General features: G+C 45.7%; 1 protein-coding gene across 4 annotated transcripts in view; it reads right to left on the reverse strand.

The window, feature by feature from the left end:
• The window catches only part of LOC110538107 (junction plakoglobin), a 59283-nt gene that overhangs the window by 2960 nt on the left and 34500 nt on the right, over positions 1 to 21823 (reverse strand). For all 4 annotated transcript variants that reach the window (XM_036938138.1, XM_036938141.1, XM_036938140.1 and 1 more), the window contains exons 3-15: positions 20851 to 21015; positions 20145 to 20398; positions 15499 to 15737; positions 14487 to 14688; positions 13576 to 13720; positions 13329 to 13432; positions 12309 to 12647; positions 8612 to 8764; positions 7557 to 7676; positions 7247 to 7397; positions 4501 to 4622; positions 3701 to 3743; positions 1434 to 1583 (exon numbers count right to left, since the gene is read on the reverse strand). In XM_036938138.1, the coding sequence (XP_036794033.1) occupies positions 1447 to 1583; positions 3701 to 3743; positions 4501 to 4622; positions 7247 to 7397; positions 7557 to 7676; positions 8612 to 8764; positions 12309 to 12647; positions 13329 to 13432; positions 13576 to 13720; positions 14487 to 14688; positions 15499 to 15737; positions 20145 to 20398; positions 20851 to 21015 (2174 nt within the window). In that variant the 3' untranslated portion in view covers positions 1434 to 1446. The remainder of the gene's footprint in view (positions 1 to 1433; positions 1584 to 3700; positions 3744 to 4500; positions 4623 to 7246; positions 7398 to 7556; positions 7677 to 8611; positions 8765 to 12308; positions 12648 to 13328; positions 13433 to 13575; positions 13721 to 14486; positions 14689 to 15498; positions 15738 to 20144; positions 20399 to 20850; positions 21016 to 21823) is intronic.

The raw sequence follows: 21823 nt of genomic DNA on the forward strand, positions 1-21823 counted from the left end.
ACGTTTTGCATTGTTGCCAAAAAGTTCAATTTTGGTTTCATCTGACCAGAGCACCTTCTTCCACATGTTTGGTGTGTCTCCCAGGTGGCTTGTGGCAAACTTTAAACAACACTTTTTATGGATATCTTTAAGAAATGGCTTTCTTCTTGCCACTCTTCCATAAAGGCCAGATTTGTGCAATATACGACTGATTGTTGTCCTATGGACAGAGTCTCCCAGCTCAGCTGTAGATCTCTGCAGTTCATCCAGAGTGATCATGGGCCTCTTGGCTGCATCTCTGATCAGTCTTCTCCTTGTATGAGCTGAAAGTTTAGAAGGACGGCCACGTCTTGGTAAATTTGCAGTGGTCTGATACTCCTTCCATTTCAATATTATCGCTTGCACAGTGCTCCTTGGGATGTTTAAAGCTTGGGAAATCTTTTTGTATCCAAATCCGGCTTTAAACTTCTTCACAACAGTATCTCGGACCTGCCTGGTGTGTTCCTTGTTCTTCATGATGCTCTCTGCGCTTTTAACGGACCTCTGAGACTATCACAGTGCAGGTGCATTTATACGGAGACTTGATTACACACAGGTGGATTGTATTTCATCATTAGTCATTTAGGTCAACATTGGATCATTCAGAGATCCTCACTGAACTTCTGGAGAGAGTTTGCTGCACTGAAAGTAAAGGGGCTGAATAATTTTGCACGCCCAATTTTTCAGTTTTTGATTTGTTAAAAAAGTTTGAAATATCCAATAAATGTCGTTCCACTTCATGATTGTGTCCCACTTGTTGTTGATTCTTCACAAAACAATACAGTTTTATATCTTTATGTTTGAAGCCTGAAATGTGGCAAAAGGTCGCAAAGTTCAAGGGGGCCGAATACTTTCGCAAGGCACTGTACATCACTGACCTGGCCCCGTGTGTTAAAGGGGGCTCTGGGTAGCATCTACATCACTGACCTGGCCCCGTGTGTTAAAGGGGGTTCTGGGTAGCATCTACATCACTGACCTGGCCCTGTGTGTTAAAGGGGGTTCTGGGTAGCATCTACATCACTGACCTGGCCCCGTGTGTTAAAGGGGGTTCTGGGTAGCATCTACATCACTGACCTGGCCCCGTGTGTTAAAGGGGGTTCTGGGTAGCATCTACATCACTGACCTGGCACCGTGTGTTAAAGGGGGTTCTGGGTAGCATCTACATCACTGACCTGGCCCTGTGTGTTAAAGGGGGTTCTGGGTAGCATCTACATCACTGACCTGGCCCTGTGTGTTAAAGGGGCTCTGGGTAGCATCTACATCACTGACCTGGCCCTGTGTGTTAAAGGGGGTTCTGGGTAGCATCTACATCACTGACCTGGCCCTGTGTGTTAAAAGGGGTTCTGGGTAGCATCTACATCACTGACGTGGCCAAGTATGTTAAAGGGGCTCTGGGTTGCATCTACATCACTGACCTGGCCCTGTGTGTTAGAGGGGCTCTGGGTAGGCCTGTCGGGGATCGTAGGCCATCTCAGGCATGTACTGCTCATGCATCTCTGCTTCCAGTGGCATCCCGCCCATGCCCAGGTCAGAGTAGCCATAGGGGGGGTAGCCTCCATCCAGCTCTGAGGGAAGGATGGACAGAGAGATGAGGAATAGAGAGGGAAAGAGAGAGAAATGAGAATACCCAGGCAATATAGAATACCTAGGCAAACAATATAGAATACCCAGGCAAACAATATAGAATACCCAGGCAAACAGAGAGGCAAGCTTATTTAGAGTATTGACACTGACAGACAGTTTGCAAGCATCCAAATTACTAGACAGGCAGACAGAAATGAGCTTTGCTCCCATCAGCAGACGTTTTCCTGTGACGGATGGAAAGAAGAACAGGAATAATCATCTCTTCACCTTCACCTCTATTCTATTCCATTAATGCTATTTCATACCCTGTTTAATAATGTGAGCACTGCGCTATGGATTAAGCGTCAGCATCGAAAGGACACACAGTGCTCTGGAAGGATGGTGACTAGTGTACCACACGCAGGCACACACACACACACGCGCACACACACACACACACACACACACACACACACACACACACACACACACACACACACACACACACACACACACACACACACACACACACACACACACACACACACACACACACACACACACACACACACACACAGGGGGATATATGAGGGATAGAGTTCAGAATTATAATTAAAGATATTGAAATGAGGAGGATTTACTGTATGCAGAGAGAGGGATGGACCAGAGGAGAGGAAGACAGAGTGGAGATTCACAACTAGGACATATGACCGAGACCTAAGATTAGCAAGAGAAAGACGCTGTATGACTGCAAAGAGACAGTAGTGACCGACAGAGCTAGGGGGGAAAAACAAAATATATATTCACCAGAGAGAGACAGAGAGAGTGCCAGTGTTTTCTATAGAGAAGTGTTACGCAATCACAGGAAGGAGCATTAGCCGTGCAGTGGAAAAGAGAGTGTGGGTGTCAACTCAGCAGCGTGTGTGTGTGTGAGTGAGAGAGAGAGCGGGATAGAGTGCGGGAGATCGCTTGACGACGATAGATGGCCAGTTAATGGAAATGTAAATGACATGGAAATTGTGACCAGAGGGGAAATAGACAGGTACCTCTGTGAATTTAATGACATCCCCGCTGACATCCTACAGTGTACCCCTCCTCCCCCCATTACCACGCCCCCTGACACCCTCCCCCCTCTCCAGGACATGGCGGGAACAGACACATCAGAGAGAAACACACACATGAACGCACATGAATGCACACACACCCACACACCCACACACAATCTCTGGAGTACGGCCAGAGGGCCGAGTGCATTATATAAACAGCAGGGGTCCCCCACACTCCCAGGGCCTGAAGGACTGCTGAGGGGGAAAAGGACGAGACCTGGCTCCGGCTTTCTATAGACACGTGCCTCTCCTATTCCTCCTCTTCTCTGATGCTCACTATTGTGTGTGTGTGTGTGCGTGTACATGAGAGAGAAACTCAATTATTTGCGATTTTTTTCTCCCAATCATGTACAAGTATGTGTGTGTGCGTGACTAGTGAGACAAGGGCAGACTTTGCTGTGACAATGCTTGCACGTTGATTTAATGATCACCCTCTGGTACACACAGTCCACTGTCACAGCCACTGACAGGAAACCAATCAAGTGGCACTTAACCTAAATGAGGTCTGACTCTGGTGTGTGTGTGGGTGTCAATCCATTTCAATCCGTGTGTGTCAAATCCTCTCTGCCTCTCTCTTCTGGTTCGTCGATCTATCTCTCTCTTGTCATTTTTTGGTGAAACGCAGTAGTGTAATGTAAGATGTTCGTTGCAGTAGTATATTTAAGCATTAAGGCCTGAGGAGGTGTGGTATATGGCTGATATACCATGGTGAAGGGCTGTTCTTACGGACGAGGCAACGAGGAGTACCTGGATACAGACCTTAGTCGTGGTGTATTGGCCATATACCGCACACCCCTGAGGTGCCTTACTGCTATTATAAACTGGTTTCAAACGCAATTAGACCAGTAAATAGTCATTTTTTGTTATACCCATGGTACACGGTCTGATATACCACGGCTTTCAGCCAATCAGCATTCAGGGCTTGAACCACCTGGTTTATCATCTAGCATAGAATACAAAAGTGGTGTTACGTTAGTGTACTGTATTGTAGGACAGGACTGGTCCACACTCACCATCCGCCAAGTATGCAGCTTGCATGGGTACAGCATTGTGGGCCTGGAGAGAAAGAGAGAGATTGAGAAATATTCAAGTAAAGATGTACCATTCTAACTTCAATACTATACTTTTATCGGATAAAGCCCTTCTAAAAAAACGACAGAGGCAGACGTTAACTTTACATCTGGTGCCAACGACGCCCAGTCAGTAAATCTATCCCTTTGGAGTTCAATACTTCCTCATGGTGGACGTAGTGTAAACAGTAGACCTGTCTGCTTTGGGCCTCCCTGTCTCTGTTCCCCTTGACAACCTGATGAGTCAGCAGGTTACCAGCTCGATGTGATTGATTAAAACCTATGCCAGATCTGCCACTAATCCAATCGGTGAGCCTCGATGGCGGTAATTATCCATTGAGCTTTGGAAGCCTGTGGCGATGTGTGGGGCTCGGAGATACTTAGCGTATTAGGCATGCAGGTTTTGAAATGATGTACAAACACTAGATAGAGTTAGTTATCGGGGATTCATTCTTATGGTAATGCGAGCAGGAAAGGTCAACATACAGATTGATTACTGAGTGGTATCGATTGTGTCGTGTCCACTTGTGTGTATTTGGATTTTGCTACAGTTCTCCCCTGAAGCAATGACTGATCTGAGAAATATGGGATTGGTTTAAAGCAATCCAAGGGTGTAAGCCAGTCAAGCCCTTATAGACAACTGAGATCAACCTTAAAGGTGTTCAAACAGGGCCAGCCACTACTGACTGATCCTTGTACTGATCGCTCCCAGGCTATAGGCGGCGTCAGAGGCAGAGGCTTACCATCTCCCAGGCTGCAGGGTCGTGTTTGAACAGTGAGTGGGTGAGCTCCACGGACACACGCTTCCTGTAGTCAGAACTCTTGTCCTCCGAGATACGGAAGAGAACGGCTGCTGCATAGGTGGCTGTGAGGGAGAGGTGTAGGGAGGGAGGGAGGGAGGGAGGGAGGTAGGGAGGGAGGGAGAGGTGTGGGGAGACATGGAAAGAGGGAGGGAGGGAGGGAGGGAGGGAGGGAGGGAGGGAGGGAGGGAGGGAGGGAGGGAGAGGTGTGGGGAGGGAGGGAAGGAGGGGTGTGGGGAGACATGGAAAGAGGGAGAGGGAGGGAGGGAGGGAGGGAGGGGTGTGGGGAGACATGGAAAGAGGGAGGGAGGGAGGGAGGGAGGGAGGGGTGTGGGGAGACATGGAAAGAGGGAGGGAGGGAGGGAGGGAGGGAGGGAGGGAGGGAGGGAGGGAGGGAGGGAGGGATATCAAGAGGTTGTTTGTCATTGCCTCTATGCTTTGACAGTTATGATGAGTACCCAAAATGCTAATGTGTACATAGGACAACATTGAGCAAGCAAGATGGGGAAAGAGAGATGGGAGGCAGAGATATCATGTTTGATTAGTCAGCACACATTATTAAAAGAAGATGGAGAGAGCCCAGGGAGAGATAGAGAAAGATGTCATATTTGATTGTGGTCTGTGTGCATATGCTTGTGTGTGTGAGAGAGAGAGAGAGAAAGAGAAGGGGGGAGGTGTGGAGGTTAGTGTGTACACTCTCTTAAAAAAAGGTTTCCATAAGGGTTCTTCGGCTGTCCCCATTGGAGATCCCTTTTTGGTTCCAGGTAGAACCCTCTGTGGAAAGGGTTCTACATGGAACCCAAAACGGTTCTACCTGGAACCAAAAGGGTTCTACCTAGTACCAAAAATGGTTCTACAAAGGGTTCTCCAATGGGGACAGCTGAAGAACCCTTTTAGGTTCTAGATAGCACCTTTTTTTCTAAGAGTGTAGGAGAGGCACGTGTGTGTGTGTGTGTGTCTATTTGTATGTGCAGTGCCTTTGGAAAATAATCAGACCCTTGACTTTTTCCAAATGTCATTACATTACAGCCTTATTCTAATATGGATTACATTTTTTTAAATTGTCAGCAGTCTACACACAATACCCCATGATGACAAATCAAAAAAAGGTTTTTAGACATTTTAGTAAATTTATTAACACTTAAAAAAACAGAAATACCTTATTTACATAAGTATTCAGACCCTTTGCTATGTGACTTGAAATTGAGCTCAGGTGCATCCTGTTTCCATTGATCATCCTTGAGATGTTTCTACAACTTGATTGGAGTCCACCTGTGGTAAATTCAATTGATTGGACATAATTTGTAAAGACACACACCTGTCTATTTAAGGTCCCACAGTTGACAGTGCATGTTAGAGCAAAAACCAAGCCATGAGGTCGAAGGAATTGTCAGTAGAGCTCCGAGACAGGATTGTGTTGAGGCACAGATCTGAGGGTACCAAAAAAATGTCTGCAGCATTGAAGGTCCCAAAGAACACAGTGGCCTCCATCATCCTTAAATGGAAGAAGTTTGGAACCACCAAGACTCTTCCTAGAGCTGGCCGCCGGCCAAACTGAGCAATCGGGGGAGAAGGGCCTTGTTCAGGGAGGTGACCAAGAACCCGATGGTCAGTCTGACAGAGCTCTAAAGGTTCTCTGTGGAGATGGAGAACCTTCCAGAAGGACAACCATCTCTGCAGCACTCCACCAATCAGGCCTTTAAGGTAGAGTGGCCAGACGGAAGCCACTCCTCAGTAAAATACACATTACAGCCCACTTAGAGTTTTCCAAAAGGCACATAATGACTCTCAGACTATGAGAAACAAGATTCTCTGGTCTGATGAAACCAAGATTGAACTCTTTGGCCTGAATGCCAAGCGTCAAGCATGGTGGTGGCAGCATCATGCTGTGGGGATGTTTTTCAGCGGCAGGGACTAGGAGACTAGTCAGGATCGAGGCAAAGATGAACGGAGCAAAATACAGAGAGATCCTGGATGAAAACCTGCTCCAGAATGCTCAGGACCTCAGACAACCCTAAGCACACAGCCAAGACAATGCAGGAGTGACTTCGGGACAAGTCTCTGAATGTCCTTGAGTGCTCAGCCAGAGCCCGGACTTGAACCTGATCGAACATCTCTGGAGAGACCTGAAAATACCTGTGCAGTGACGCTCCCCATCCAACCTGACAGAGCTTGAGAGGATCTGCAGAGAGGAATGGGAGAAACTCCCCAAATACAAGTGTGCCAAGCTTGTAGCGTCATACCCAAGAAGACTCAAGGCTTGAATCGCTTCCAAAGGTGCTTCATCAAAGTACTGAGTAAAGGGTCTGAATACTTATGTAAATGTCATATTTCCGTTTTTTATTTTGAATACATTTGCAAAAATGTCTAAAAACCTGTTTTTAGTTTGTCATTATGGGGTATTGCGTGTAGATTGATGTGGGAAATCTATTTATAAAAAAATTTATAAAAATTTATAAAAAATCAATTTATAAAAATCAATTTCAGAATAAAGCTGTAACGTAACAAAATGTGGAAAAAGTCAAGGGGTCTGAATACCTTCCGAATGCACCGTACATGGGACTGTTTTGATAGTCTTTGTTTAAAGAACAGATATATGAATGTTTGTTGAAAGCCCAAGTGTTTGTTTAAAAAAGAGAGCTGTATAAAATCCACTAAAGCGTAAGCTGCTGTTTATGAAGAGACTGACCGATGCCCTCGTTGTTGGAGTGCAGCAGCTCCATGAGCGGGGCGGAGGCTCCCTCTGCGTCGATCATCTCTGCAGACTGCTTGTCCAGGGCCAGCTCACACAGCACCCCCGCAGACACACGCTTCACGTTCTCCACATACGAGTACAACAGCTACGGACGGATGGAGAGAGGGAGGGAGAGCTCAGACACATCTGCTAAAATACACACACTCACTTATTTTCACAAATGTTTCCACTTCCTCTCTCTCACACAAGTGCATACAACACCAACAGAGTTGTGTTAGATGTATTAGACATTCATGTATTAGACCTGTACAAAGAGTGGGATGGTCTGCATGCTGGCGATCTCTCCCCTGTTGACGGGGTCTCTAGCCAGGATGTGCAGGGCTCCTGTACAGCCCTCCACTATCTCCTCCATACGAACACCATCCTGAGTGGAGAGTGGGGAAGAGAGTTAGGAACTGTGTATGTGTGTGACTTTGTGAAATCCTCTGTGACGATAAGTTGATATATGGGTTTGTTTTCATCATTTAACATTGCGCGTGTGTGTGTGTGTCTGATCTACTTCATGTAAGCTGGTTTGACAATCTTAACAATACAACTTTGACACTAAGAGAGCACTGTATCATACAGAGAACACTGTATCCCAAATAATTTGGCCAAGCTCCTCATGGCTTCAAAACCGCATAAAATTGAGAGGGTGTGTATGTCTCAAGTTTAAGTAACTATTTACAGACAACGAATCAGTGAAAGCCCACACTTCTTATTTCCCCTCAAACCACAGCTCTCTGTCTATACGTGTGCATATTGTTGTGCAGCTCAGAGTTCAAAGTGGGCCAGTGGACTGAAATGGATCTCTGTCACTGAGTCTCCCCATAGGCCGCTGGCCAACACTGGGTTGGAGAGTTCTGGGATGGGGGCGTGTGCTGGAGCTGGGGCATGGCGGTGACCACATGGACAATCCTGCTGGGACCCCTGTGTGACGCATTGCACCCCTTTACCGAGTCTGAAATACAACCTACTATTTCTACAGTGTGAGGAACTGTTTCAAACACAGAGAATGCAGCCTTGGGATGTTTGTGATTTGATGTGCAGAGTGTTGAAAGAATGTTGCCTTGGGGGGCTTCAGCGTATTTGAATTCTGCATTTGGCTGAGGTGATTGTGTGATATGGCTAGCAAGTAATGGAGTGGATTCATCCGTGGTATGTGGGTTGCAATGGCGGCGACTCACTCTGTGTATGTGCTGTAACTGTGAGTGACTTGCATATTTGTGGTGAAGGTGACATAACTTCTATCATTGTGGATTATGACAGTGTCATTCCTGTGATAGTGAGTCTTATGTGCTGAATGGTGTTGTGGCTGACCTGGTACGTCTGCTGAGAACTGGAGGCGTGTCTCTGGGTGTCCTGGTGAGCCTTCAGCAGCAGGTTGACCAATCGGGGGATGGCTCCAGCATCCCTCAGTGGGGCCTGATTGACTGGGCACAGCGCCAGGTTACGGATCAGACCAACCGTGGCCTATGGGAAAGAGAGGGGGCGGGTTGAACGTAGCTGTATGGAAAAAGCACCAATATTATCTCTGTTACTGCTACCTTATGCACAAATACATGATATACTGCATGATTATGAGAGTGCATGTATGAAAGCATATAGTACACATCTATTAAGGACTTGGCACTGCAGTGTGGAGCTCATGTGAAAGAACGCATACGCTAAGATATACACCTATTTGTGCGACTGTGCAAGTGATGCACGCTGCAGCAATGTAACTGCAATCACATTTAACAGAACATGAGATGCCATCTCCTGAAATGATGGTCTGGCTTACCATAACCCTGCCCTGTTACCTCCCATTTCCCATACACCGACCCCTAGCCCCAACAGGGGCCAATAACATCTTATATAGTCCCCTTTTAAAAACCTCATTCATTTCACATCATTAAATAACAACATCCCCTTTATTAAAAGAGCTCCGGCTGGATTGAGAATCCTCCACTGGCGTGTTCTGTGATGGAGGTCTGGTTGCCTAATCCTCCACACACGCCAATGCACACACACACACGCACACGCACACACACACACACACACAAATCCCCTGCTGTCTGTCAGTGAGGAGTGCAGATCAGGAGGAAAATGCAGGCATGGCCCGTTGCGTCTGCCTCCACACCGTGCAGAGAGAGAGAAAGGGAGAGGGCGGAACGATTGGCTAATTCAACCTGTAAATGAAAGATTAGATCCTGCTTGTGCACAGAACATGTATGTGTACGAGGTCACAGATGAACATAAACACGTGTACATTCCAGCATACATATTTATACTGCTCTCTCTGCTTATTCATTTGAGTTTGGATAGACAAGAAGACGCACACACACACGCGCGCACACACACACATACAGTATGAGGTTTAAATTCAGAAGGTGTAAATGAGTGATTAGGCACAGCTTGGTGCAGACAACCCTTTTGGCTGACGTAGAGCAGAAGGACGCAGAGATAGAGGAGGTGTGTGTGTGTGAGGGAGAGAGCAGTGTGTGTGTGTGTGTGTGTGTGTGTGTGTGTGTGTGTGTTTGTGTTTGTGTGTGTGTGTGTGTGTGTGTGGGGGGGGGGGGGGGGGGGGAACTAAATACAAGTCAATCAGAGATAATGAACTCAGAAAGCCTAATAGCCCCTAAATGGGAAGTATTGTATACATGTTCAAGTAATCAGCAACAAGCTTCCAAAACATGGGTAGCTGGCTGTCAATACATGGATAGCTGGCTGCCAATAGGCCTTAGAAAACCCAAACACCTTTCTGTCAGTTGAAGTAGAGGATGAGAGGTGTCAATGTTTACCTGCTGCTACAGATGGGGGACATGTGTCACTGGAGTCGTGAAGTCACACATGGCCACTTGCCAAGTGCACATGCATAGGCCTACACGCACACACAAAGCGGGTACAAATACTCTTAAATGGATGACTTTCCTCTGTCCTTCAAGACCAATGGCAGGTGAAAACACTAGATAGGTGCCTACCACACTGCCTTCACTCCCTCATCAAATACTTTCATATCAGAATTGAGGGAAAGGACACAAGGAAAGAACGCAGATGGACTATTGGGACACAAACACGACACACAGAGAGGCTAGTGCACATCGGGGTAAAAATAAAGGGCCATTCTTGTGGACCAGTGCCCATGGGAACGACAGAGCAGGACAGCAGGACACACACATACCCTCGACCATTGAAGTGTTCTGATCCGATTGGCATGAACTCAAGCGTGCTTCACGGATGCTGCTTGCTGGGAGCGAATCAGAGGAGATCAGAGACTGCAGCGCGGGGTTGGAGGGGGAAGGGAACGTAACCTTCCTTATCATACTAGTTGACTGTCGAGATCACAAGAGAGGAAAACTACCACTCATAAAGTAAAGATGGCATTAAAACAATGATAACGTACCACTGATATTACTAGTATCCAACTATTGCTATACTGTATTACTATTGATATTACTATTATGCCTACTATCATTGTACTATATCTACTCTATATCAACAGCATAGCTAATAATGTTAGACGTTGGTTTACCCTCATACTAGGCTGATGTTTTAGCTTGATTTATTTCATTGTGAGAGTGGTTATTCTGGCAAGTTGAGCATTTAACTCTCTTGCTATCCTTAAATCCACCTGCTGTCAAAGATGGGTGTGCACTATTCCCTGATGAAACAGACAACAATAACACATTGATATGAATGTACAAGGTAGCCACTGGATTCAGAGAAAAATCCAACCCATCTTGTTTTCATTGACAAAGAATGACATCGAAGGCCTTGCAAATCCCAGACGATGTTATCATTGTCCCACCGTGACGTTGTTGTGTGAAGCATGCTACACTTACTGCCTGTGAGCAGCCCCTTCTCTCTCTCTCACACCCAAATTAGCCATTTCTATTTAACTTAATCTTTGTGTATTTTCTCTCTCTCACTCCCTCCCTCCCTCGTTTTCTCCAAAACAAAAACAAAAAGCTAGAGAGGGGACAGTGGGAGCCAGCGGGTGTTGTCTGAGGCCGCCGAATGGTCTCCAGAGCAACCCAGCGGGATTATGGGAAGCACGTCCTGTGCCCTGCCACAGGGTACAGCCCAGTACCCTGCCTGCACTACATCTCGCATAGTGGACAACTTCTTCCCATATGCAAGTCCCACTTTCTCCAAAACATCCCCTCTGACCTGCTTTCATTTAAAAGTCCTCCTTTATTAAAGTACTACAATCGTCAAACAACAGCTACAACTAAATGAAGGGCTCAATAGAAATGTGAAGGTCATTTCCGATTGGACCGACATATGAAGTGTTTACTATGAATAAAGTCTCCACTAAAGCGGGAACATTCAATAACGCTGTAAACCTGAACTTCCTGCAATGCAAATGAAATAGAGCCCTATATAATACAGCCATGTTGTTTCCAATTCAAGTCAAAAAAAAAAAAAAAAAAATGTATTAATATGTACAGTGCATCACACATTGCAAAGAAGGGGACAATGAGTGGTGGCTGTATGTAATGATTTTAACCTCACTCAAGCACCCGTTAAATGAGGAATCATTACAATCTGACTGCAGCTGCTGGATATAGACACATAAATAAAATGGATGTACCACAACCGGTTATTTAGGTAAACAAAACAATCACAAAGACAAAACAGAAAGCCAAAGAAAACAACCGAACACTCAAGCCAGACAAAACAATAAACAAAAGATCAACTGGTCAGTCAAAACAACCACAACCAGCCTGCAAACTTCACTCTCTGATCTTTCACCCCTCACCTTCAACTTAACCAAAGTTCAGTAATGGAGCTACCAGCCAGACAAAACAACGAGACAGACAAAACAACGAGACAGACAAAACAACGAGACAGACAAAACAACGAGACAGACAAATCAACGAGACAGACAAATCAACGAGACAGACAAAACAACGAGACAGACAAAACAGCGAGACAGACAAAACAACGAGACAGACAAAACAAGCACAGTATACCTTTTTCTCACCTCTTCCCCACTCCCATCCCCTCCCCAACCAACTATCTCCCCCCTCACCTTCACCACAGGCCAGTAGTGGGGCTGCCCCAGCAGCTTGACAATGGCAGGAATACCATAATGCAGCCGCACAGCATTCTGGGCCAGCTCAGCGTCCTGGTGGCGTGACGTCAGGTGGCGCAGGGCGCAGACGGCGGGCTCAGCCACATCCTCCTTTTCTCCTGCCCGCAGCACGGCGTGGATGAGCGCCTCGACGCCGCCGCACTGCGTGACCAGGGTCTTGTTGCGGGAGTTGTTGCAGGTGAGGTTGGACAGGATCCCCGTGGCGCACGTCAGCATGTTGACGTCGTCCGAACCCAGCTGTCCCACTAACACCTGCAGCAGGCCGTCCAGACCCTCCTACAGACAGAGAGAGAGGCGGGTCGAGAATTCTTAATTTGTCCGTCCTTTGTTTGTTCATTATATGTTTTACTGTAGAACTCCAACTATGTTACTGTCTCTGTAGAACTCGATGGTACAGTCTTCATCAGGGGAGAACGACTGCCTCTTTGAAACCAAAGAATTTCAAGGCCGACCACGGGATTGTTAGCAGAAAACAGGATCTCCCATTATTGTGAATGGAAAAATGACCCTCCACATGGTCAATCTTCACATTTTTGAAGACAATCATGGCACCAATAGCTGCCTTTCTAATATACCAGATGTATGTCCTTGTACCAATTATCTTAAAATCGCACACAGAAGATAAGGATGGTTTAGTTGTGAATGGCAGCCAGCAGTACCCTGGTCGGCTTTCAACTGGAGTTACTCAATGAAATGGGGCAGCACTGAGCTTGCCTGCAACGTCACTTCCTGGAGGAGCTCAAACTGTGCATGATACGTCCCCGTAAGACGCCATCTTAACCAACTTAATTTGGCTTCAATGCAATATGGAGTCTTCACATAGGAATAAAGGGTGTCATGTAATCGATGACTTTGTTCATTCATACTGTATATACAGTCATTGGTCTTTATAGACTCTCTGTATTAGTCTATGGTACGGTCTATGCTGATTCAAAATGGACTCTGTGGTTTCCTGACCTGTTTAGTGGCAGCATCAGACAGGTTCCTTAGGGTCCAGAGGCAGTTCTGTGTGAGGCGCTGGCTGGAGCCAGTCAGGTGCTGTCCCAGGGCCTGCATGCCCCCTGGAAGGATGAAAGAGGAGGTTAAAGATGACTCCTTGATGGATAGGATGAGACAACACACACACACACAGACACACACATACGTACAGACACACACATAACACACACACCCACCCACCCCAAAAACACACACACACACTCACCAGCTTCCACTATGGCGGGCTTGTTGCTAGGGCACACAGAGAGAACTTTGAGCACACGGCTGGTGGTCCACAGCAGTTTCTCATAATTATAGTTCCTCATGATGAAGACCAGCCCCTCAGGGCCCCCGTTGGCTAGGATGATAAGCTGAGAGGAATAACAATGAAAAAAACACTGTCATATACAATGAAATATCATTACAGAGGTTGGACATTGCATTACATTGCATTATGAATTGTCTCAAATATGATTGTTTGAATAATAATAGCAGTATGTGTATTTGATTGAATTATATTCACTTAATATTCAGCATATTACTGATGTAATAGAGGGTATTAAAGACACTATTATTCTAACAATCATATTTGAGACAATTCATAATGCAATGTAATGTAATGTCCAAACTCTGTAGCAATGCAGCTGAAGGTAGCCAGTGGTAAGGCCATGTACAGTGTACGTGTCTGTGTTCATGCACACACGCACACACACACACACACACACACACACACACACACACACACACACACACACACACACACACACACACACACACACACACACACACACACACACACACACACACACACACACACACACAGTCACGTGCATATGCACCCTTGCTCCCCTGCAGTGCAGCTGCAGGTGGCACTAAAAGGGATCACGCATAATCCTGACCTGCAAGTACACACACACACATATATATACACACTCCCCCCCGACTGCAGTGAAGAGATGCAGGTAGACCGTGCCAATACCACTATGCCAAATATGATGTCTCAAGCATTATCCACATGCATACACGCCAAAACACACACACACACACCGTGCCAATACCACTATGCCAAATATGATGATCCCCATGCATACACGCCAAAGACCCCCCCCCCCCCCCCCCCCACCTCCCATCACACACCTTGCTCTCCTGGTTTCCATAGGAGAGCAGCTGCAGGCAGTCAGTGGTGATGGCCAGGAACTTGGGGTTGCTCTTTTTCAGCAGGGGCACCATCCTCTGCAGGCCGTCAGCCAGGCGCACCGCCATCTTGGCTCCCTCCTGGTGCAGTAGCAGGTTGTGGAGGGTGGTGATGGCATAGAACAGCACTGACTCCATGGGAGAACTGAGGGAAGAGGAAAGGGGAGGGGGGAAGGGGAGGGAAGCAGGGAGAGAGGGGAGAGGAAGGGAAATAGAGAGGCAGAGACCAGATGAAGAGAGGGAGGTATGAGAGAAATTAGCATGACCTTTCTTTTCCCAATTAGTTCCCTCTGAATTTCATTTGCTTTAATTTGTTTTTTAAAATTTGCCCTTGCTGCTCTTTGTATCATTAAAAACACATTTCTCTTTCATGAATCTGCATCTAAGTCCCTATTTGAAAGTCTTGTACAGGGAGGTTTTTCCATTTGTATTTATGTGAATTTTGTTTCTGAATTAATTAAATGTCTTAATTTAGTTTCTGTCTGATGCCCCCTAGACTGTTATACAGGGTTTATACTGTGTGAACAGAGATAAAGGGACGCTCTGCCTGAGAAATGTAAAATGGCCACCACTTATCGTGAGGTTAAAATGAGCCTGGTGGTCAGGTTGAAATGATGTGCAAACCAGTTTGGCCAAGTTAATGAGCACAGGATGACACCTCATTTCTGATGGGTAATAATGTGATATGCTAATATCTTAGCCTTCAGGCAGTAGTGGACATGGTGGATTGGATACACACACATAAGCATGTATGCACGCACGCACACACACACACTTACACACGCCCATGCTTGCACACACACACACGCCACACACACACACACACGCACACACAAATGAGCACACACAGCACGTACACAACTGCAGATGCAGAGACAGGCCAGAACAGTGTGTGCCTAAATCCCTTTATTTCTAACACTGAATTCTACCTTACAATTCTGAATTCCTCTCCTACCTGAGCATGCGGACCAGGGCGGGGATGCCCCCGGACTTGAAGATGGCGAGCAGGCCCTCTCTCTGGTGGGACAGGCTGTGGAGGACGCTGGCAGCACAACGGGCTGTCTCCATGTCTCCCGTGTTCTGCATGGCCCGCACCACCGCCGCCACCATCTGGGGGGACTGCATCAGCACCCGGCGAGACGCCTCTTTCCGTGTCAGCTGGTTCACGATCATGGCCGCCTTGTTGACCACCACCTGTGGGGAATGAGACGTTGCATATTTGTCCATTTCTGCGCATGCAAAATGGTGGCATTGGGTTGGGACCCATTATTAGGTCTGCACACTTCTTTAGGATTATGGCTTTTTTTAAACGTTGCCCTTCGGCAATTCATTGGTACATCGAACATGGTCATTGATAACAAGATTTAGGAACAGACCACGACTTGAGTTTGAATTGTGAGTAGAAGACAGAGCAGGACTGGGTCCATCATGACTTTCAATCGCAATCAGAACTGACCACATAGGCCTCAACTTATGCAATGTTGTACACTGAATCACTTCAGGACACCTGAAATGATGTTAAATGACAATATCAACCTAGAGAGGATTTGTAGTCCTAATCTGTGTCCAATCTAATGGGCTCAGTCACGACCTTGACAAGCACAGCCAGAGCCACAGAGAGCTAGGAGTGTCACGACTTCCGCCGAAGTTGGTGCCTCTCCTTGTTCGGGCGGCGTTCGGCGATCGTCGTCACCGGCTTTCTAGCTGCCACCAATCCACGTTTCTGTTTCCATTTGTTATGTCTTGATTGTACACACCTGGTTCCCATTACGTTACTATTATTTCCCTATTTAACCCTCTGGTTCTCATTATGTTTTGTAGGTGATTGTTCCTGGTTTTGTGTTAGTCTTTTGTGTTGGAGTTTGTTATCCCTGCGTGGATTTATTGGCTGTTTATTTTTCAGAGTAAAGTACGTTATTTTACTCAGTTCTGTGTCCTGTGCCTGACTCCGTCCTCGCCTCTGCACAACTGACACTTGACAAGGAGCTAGTCAAGCATGGAACTGGATCAATGCTAGTCAGCAGGACGGTGCTCAAGTGTGAGGAGGGACAGCACACAACAGTGACAGAGTCAATGTCACTATTGAGGACATAATAGTACTTCTATTGTACAAGAGACACAGTGCCTTCAGAAGGTATTAATACCAGTTATTATTCCACATTCCTTATTCCACATTGTGTTGTGTTATGGCCTGAAATAAACAGTGATTAAATAGACATTTTTATCACCGGGCTACACACAATACCCCTTAGTGACAAAGTGAAAATGTGTTTTTAGAAAGGTTTGCACATTTATCTAATTTACATACTTTCTAGACCCTTGGGAGCGATTACAGCTTTGAGTCTTTCTGGGTAAGTCTCTAAGAGCTTTCCACACCTGGAATGTGTAACATTTGCCCATTATTCCTTTCAAAATGATTCAAGCTCTGTGAAATTGGTTGTTGATCATTGCTAGACAACCATTTTCAGGTCTTGCCATAGATTTTCAAGTAGATTTAAGTCAAAACTGCAACTCGGCCACTCAGGAACATTCACTGTCTTCTTGGTAAGAAACTGCAGTGTAGATTTGGCCTTGTGTTTTAGGTTATTGTCCTGCTGAACTGTGAATTAATCTCTCAGTGTCTGGTGGAAGGCAGACTGAACCAGGTTTTCCTCTAGGATTTTGCCTGTGCCTAGCGACATTCCGTTTATTTTTTATCCTGAAAAACTCCCCAGTCCTAAACGATTACAAGCATACCCATAACATGATGCAGCCACCACTATGCTTGAAAATATGGAGATTGGTACTCAGTAATGTGTTGTATTGGATTTGCCCCAAACATAACACTTTGTATTCAGGACAAAAAGTGAATTGCGTTGACACATTTTTTGCAGTATTACTTTAATTCCCTTGTTGCATGTTTTGGATTCCCTTGTTGCATGTTATGTTTTGGAATACTTGTATTCTGTACAGGCTTCCTTCTTTTCACTTTGTCAGTTAGGTTAGTATTGTGGAGTAACTACAATGTTGTTGATCCACCCTCAGTTTTCTTTTATCACAGCCATTAAACCACCATTGGCCTCATTGTGAAATCCCTGAGTGGTGTCCTTCCTCTCTGACAACTGAGTTAGGAAGGACTTGGGCTGTTGCAGTGACCATATTACCGCCACACAGGCAGTCATGAGTCAAGACCGCAGTAAAATTCCATGTGACTGTTGAGTCACATTAATCTCCTTTTATGTACTCTGAACATGCTTTTGGTAGTACCCAATTTTGCCATCTACCATCAGGTCCTAATGGCCTAGTACTCAGGGCTCCATTGTCCCTCTAACCACTCAGACACCCATGAAAGTGCTTCGAAAAGCACATCAAACACTTATCATCAAAACAGTAGGCCTATCGTACTTTTAAAACTCACCCCACTGTGATGATCAATTTGAACTAAGAAGTTCAACAGCAGGTTGAAACAGTGTAAAACATGATTGTTGTGGATGTTGTTTGAAAGCCTAACACAACAAATTGGACAGCCTTTCTAAGGTGATGATTCATTCAAAACACGAATAGGTTATGAGCCCAAGCCCGAAAAAAATCTAATCCAATAAAAATGCTGATTGTGCCGTTATACAACACACAGCCTAGTGCACATTACGCATGGCAGAAAAACATTAAACAAACACTGATTTAAGATGTCTTGGTACATAATTGGCCTAGCTTATGCTCCAAAATTAAATTAATTTGAATAATCGCCTTTGAGTGTGGACCATATTATTATACATACTGGGTGGACTGGTTACCTTATGCTACTCTTCAAAATGTCTATCCATGAGTCTGGGAGAGAACATGTAGCCAGCCCTAGGTGATGCTCTTGGTTCATTGTTTGTGCAGGGCGGTTTACACTTAGCCTGATTTTTGAATAGCCTACTAATAGGGATTTAAAAAAAAATATTTTCATAATTAATTGAGAGTCACATTACCTTCAGCTATACAGAATATCTCACCATCATGCATTTCCATCTCCTCCACTCTCTCCTTTATTCCTTTCCTGAGCGCCCAGACGGGCTGTCAACAGTTTAGTGAAATATGTTTTGTTTGCGAAAACATGTTACTATTGATGTTCGGGAACAGATTTCACTTGGTTTCCCAAATTAAGCACTGGGTAGCTGCAGGAACAAGGTTTGAAAGCCAATGGGGTATAGCGTTTGGGCAGAATATCACCTGTCCGGGGCTGCGAGAGCACGCTCCTCGGTGGTTGATGGGTGGAGTGATCAGTGGTCGAATCTGTGTTTGAAATTCAACTGCTCTACTAAGGGACCTTACAGATAATTGTATGTGTAGGGGTACAGAGATGAGGTAGTCATTCACAAATCATGATCAACACGATTATTGCATACGGAGTGAGTCCATGCAACGTACGTGAGTTGTTAAGCAACGTTTTATTTACTACAGAAATGATTTAGGCTTGCCTTAACAAAGTGGTGGAATACTTATTGATTTAAGACGTTTCAGATGTTCATTTTCTAATTTGTTTGTACACATTTCTAAAAACATAATTCCACTGACATTACAAAACGTTGCAATTTAATCCATTTTAAGTAATGGGGTTTGAATACTTTCTGAAGGCACTGTACACAGTACACACTTTTCTCTTACAATAGTTACTGGCTGAATCATTTCCAAATCAGCCTATTTGTTTAAACAGTGTAATTGAGTTTGATCAAAGATTGCTCCCAGCAGGCAGGGAGGGGGGGAGGGGGGGGGGGGGGGGGGGGGACAAGGTCATCCATTGGAAGGTCTTTAATCTAGAAATCAAAGGCCATATTTTCAATTTGATTAGCTGCAGTGGTATAAAATACTTAAGTAAAAATACTTTAAAGTACTGCTTAAGTAGTTTTTGGGGGTATCTGTACTTTACTATTTATATTTTTGACAACTTTTTATTTTACTTCACTACATTCCTAAATAAAATTAGATACTTTTTACTCCATACATTTTCCCAGGAAATGGTCCAATTTGCACACGTAATCAAGAGAACATCCCTGGTCATCCCTACTGTCTCTGATCTGGCGGACTCACTAAACACAAATGCTTTGTTTGTAAATGATGTCTGATTGTTGGAGTGTGACCCTTGACTTACATTTTAGCAACTACATTTACTTTTGATACTTAAGTATATTTAAAACCAAATACGTGTAGACTTTTACTCAAGTAGTATTTTACTGGGTGACTTTTACTCAAGTAGTATTTTACTGGGTGACTTTTACTCAAGTAGTATTTTACTGGGTGACTTTTACTCAAGTAGTATTTTACTGGGCGACTTTTACTCAAGTAGTATTTTACTGGGTGACTTTTACTCAAGTAGTATTTTACTGGGTGACCCCCACTTTTACTTGAGTCATTTCCTATCAAGATATCTTGATAGAGAATTTTACTTGAGTACTTTTTCCACTTCTGATTAGCTGCATCACTAACCTCTTAATATTGATTGAAGGTTCAGATTGTTTTTAATAGGAGCACGTTGGATATAGTGTTGTTTAATGCATTCATGTGTTAACGTCTGTGCTTTGTGAAAATGGGATTTATAACAAAGTTCTTCTTTTTTTTTAACTCTTAGATGTTAGTTACCGCATCATCGTCAGCCAGCAGCTTGGTGAGCTCGGGCACGGCGCGAGTGGCCAGCTCGGCGTCATCCTGGTAGTTAATGAGGTGGACGATGGCGGTCTTGAGAAGCTGCGAGGGCTCAGCTAGCCGCTGGACGTTGGTCTGCTGACCCGGGTCAGTCTGAGTGGACAGCACCGCCTCACCCTCCACTAGGGTCTCTGGGAACATGGCCGCTCTCACCCGCTGGGCCCGCGTCAGGGTGTACTGGGCCTCCACCTCTGGAGGTAGAGAGGGATGAGAGAGGGATGAGAGAGGGAGGAGAGAGGGAGGAGAGAGGGAGAAGGGGGAGATCAACGGATACGTGGATAGATTTATCCATAGATAGTGTTTCAAACTAGTGATATTTTGAAAGAGGTTCTAGCCCCTAGTCAGTGAGTCCCTAGTTTTTCAGAAGAACCATGCCTATTTTAAGACATGAAGCCAGTCCAAACTGGCCCGTGTACGTATGTGACGGCCTGTGAGCGAGTGAGTGAATCACAGCATGATTATGACATTGAATGAGTAAGTGCTGACCTATTTGTACAGAAAGAGAAGGAGATGTAGAGAGACTGAAAGAGAAGTAGAGCGAGAGGGAACAATGGAATGAGAGAGAAGGGGGGGGTGGGAAGAGAGAGGGGGAAGTGGGAAAATGAGAGAAAGGGAGAGAGAGAGAGATAGAGAGAACTTATACCTGTAGGGTTTTCCACCAACGTGGTGGTGACGGCATACTTCTTGGCGCTGTATTCTGTGCCCTCGTCATCTCGCACGGTGGTGGCGCCTGATTGGATCCCGGAGTCGTGGGCGTAGTATGTCTGCTGCCACTCGGCCACCTTCACCGAGCCCTCTGCCTCGTTCACTGGGAGGAGAGGGAGAGAGAGAAGTGAGAGCGAAAGAAAGAGAGATGAGCGCGCAAAGAGAGGTAGAGAGAGAGGGAGAGAGAGGGAGAGAGAGGTAGAGAGAGATAGGTAGGTAGAGAGAGGGAGAGAGAGAGAGAGAGAGAGGGAGAGAGAGAGAGCAGAGAGAGAGAGAGAGAGAGAGAGAGATAGGTAGAGAGAGGGAGATCGAGTGAGCAGAGAGAGAGAGAGGTAGCGAGAGAGAGAGGTAGAGAGAGAGAGAGAGAGATAGGTAGGTAGAACGAGAGAGAGAGGTAGAGAGAGAGAGAGGTAGAGAGAGATAGGTAGGTAGAGAGAGAGAGAGAGAGGTAGAGAGAGAGAGAGGTAGAGAGAGAGAGAGAGGTAGAGAGAGAGAGAGAGAGGTAGAGAGAGAGAGAGAGAGAGAGAGAGAGAGAGAGAGAGAGAGAGGTAGAGAGAGAGAGAGAGAGAGAGGTAGGTAGGTAGAGAGAGGGAGAGAAAGAGAGCAGAGAGAGAGAGGGGTAGGTAGGTAGAGAGAGGGAGAGAGAGCAGAGAGAGAGAGGTAGGTAGGTAGAGAGAGGGAGAGAGAGAGAGAGCAGAGAGAGAGAGAGGTAGAGAGAGAGAGAGAGAGAGAGAGAGAGAGAGGTAGAGGTAGAGAGAGAGAGAGAGAGAGGTATTTAGGTAGAGAGAGGGAGAGAGAGAGAGAGAGAGAGAGGTAGGTAGGTAGGTAGAGAGAGGGAGAGAGAGAGCGCAGAGAGAGAGGGGACAGGTTGGAAGAGTGACACAGTGTCTAATTATCACTTTTCCCAATCC

This window comes from Oncorhynchus mykiss, chromosome 12, assembly GCF_013265735.2.
Source record: "Oncorhynchus mykiss isolate Arlee chromosome 12, USDA_OmykA_1.1, whole genome shotgun sequence".
Lineage (NCBI taxonomy): Eukaryota > Metazoa > Chordata > Actinopteri > Salmoniformes > Salmonidae > Oncorhynchus > Oncorhynchus mykiss.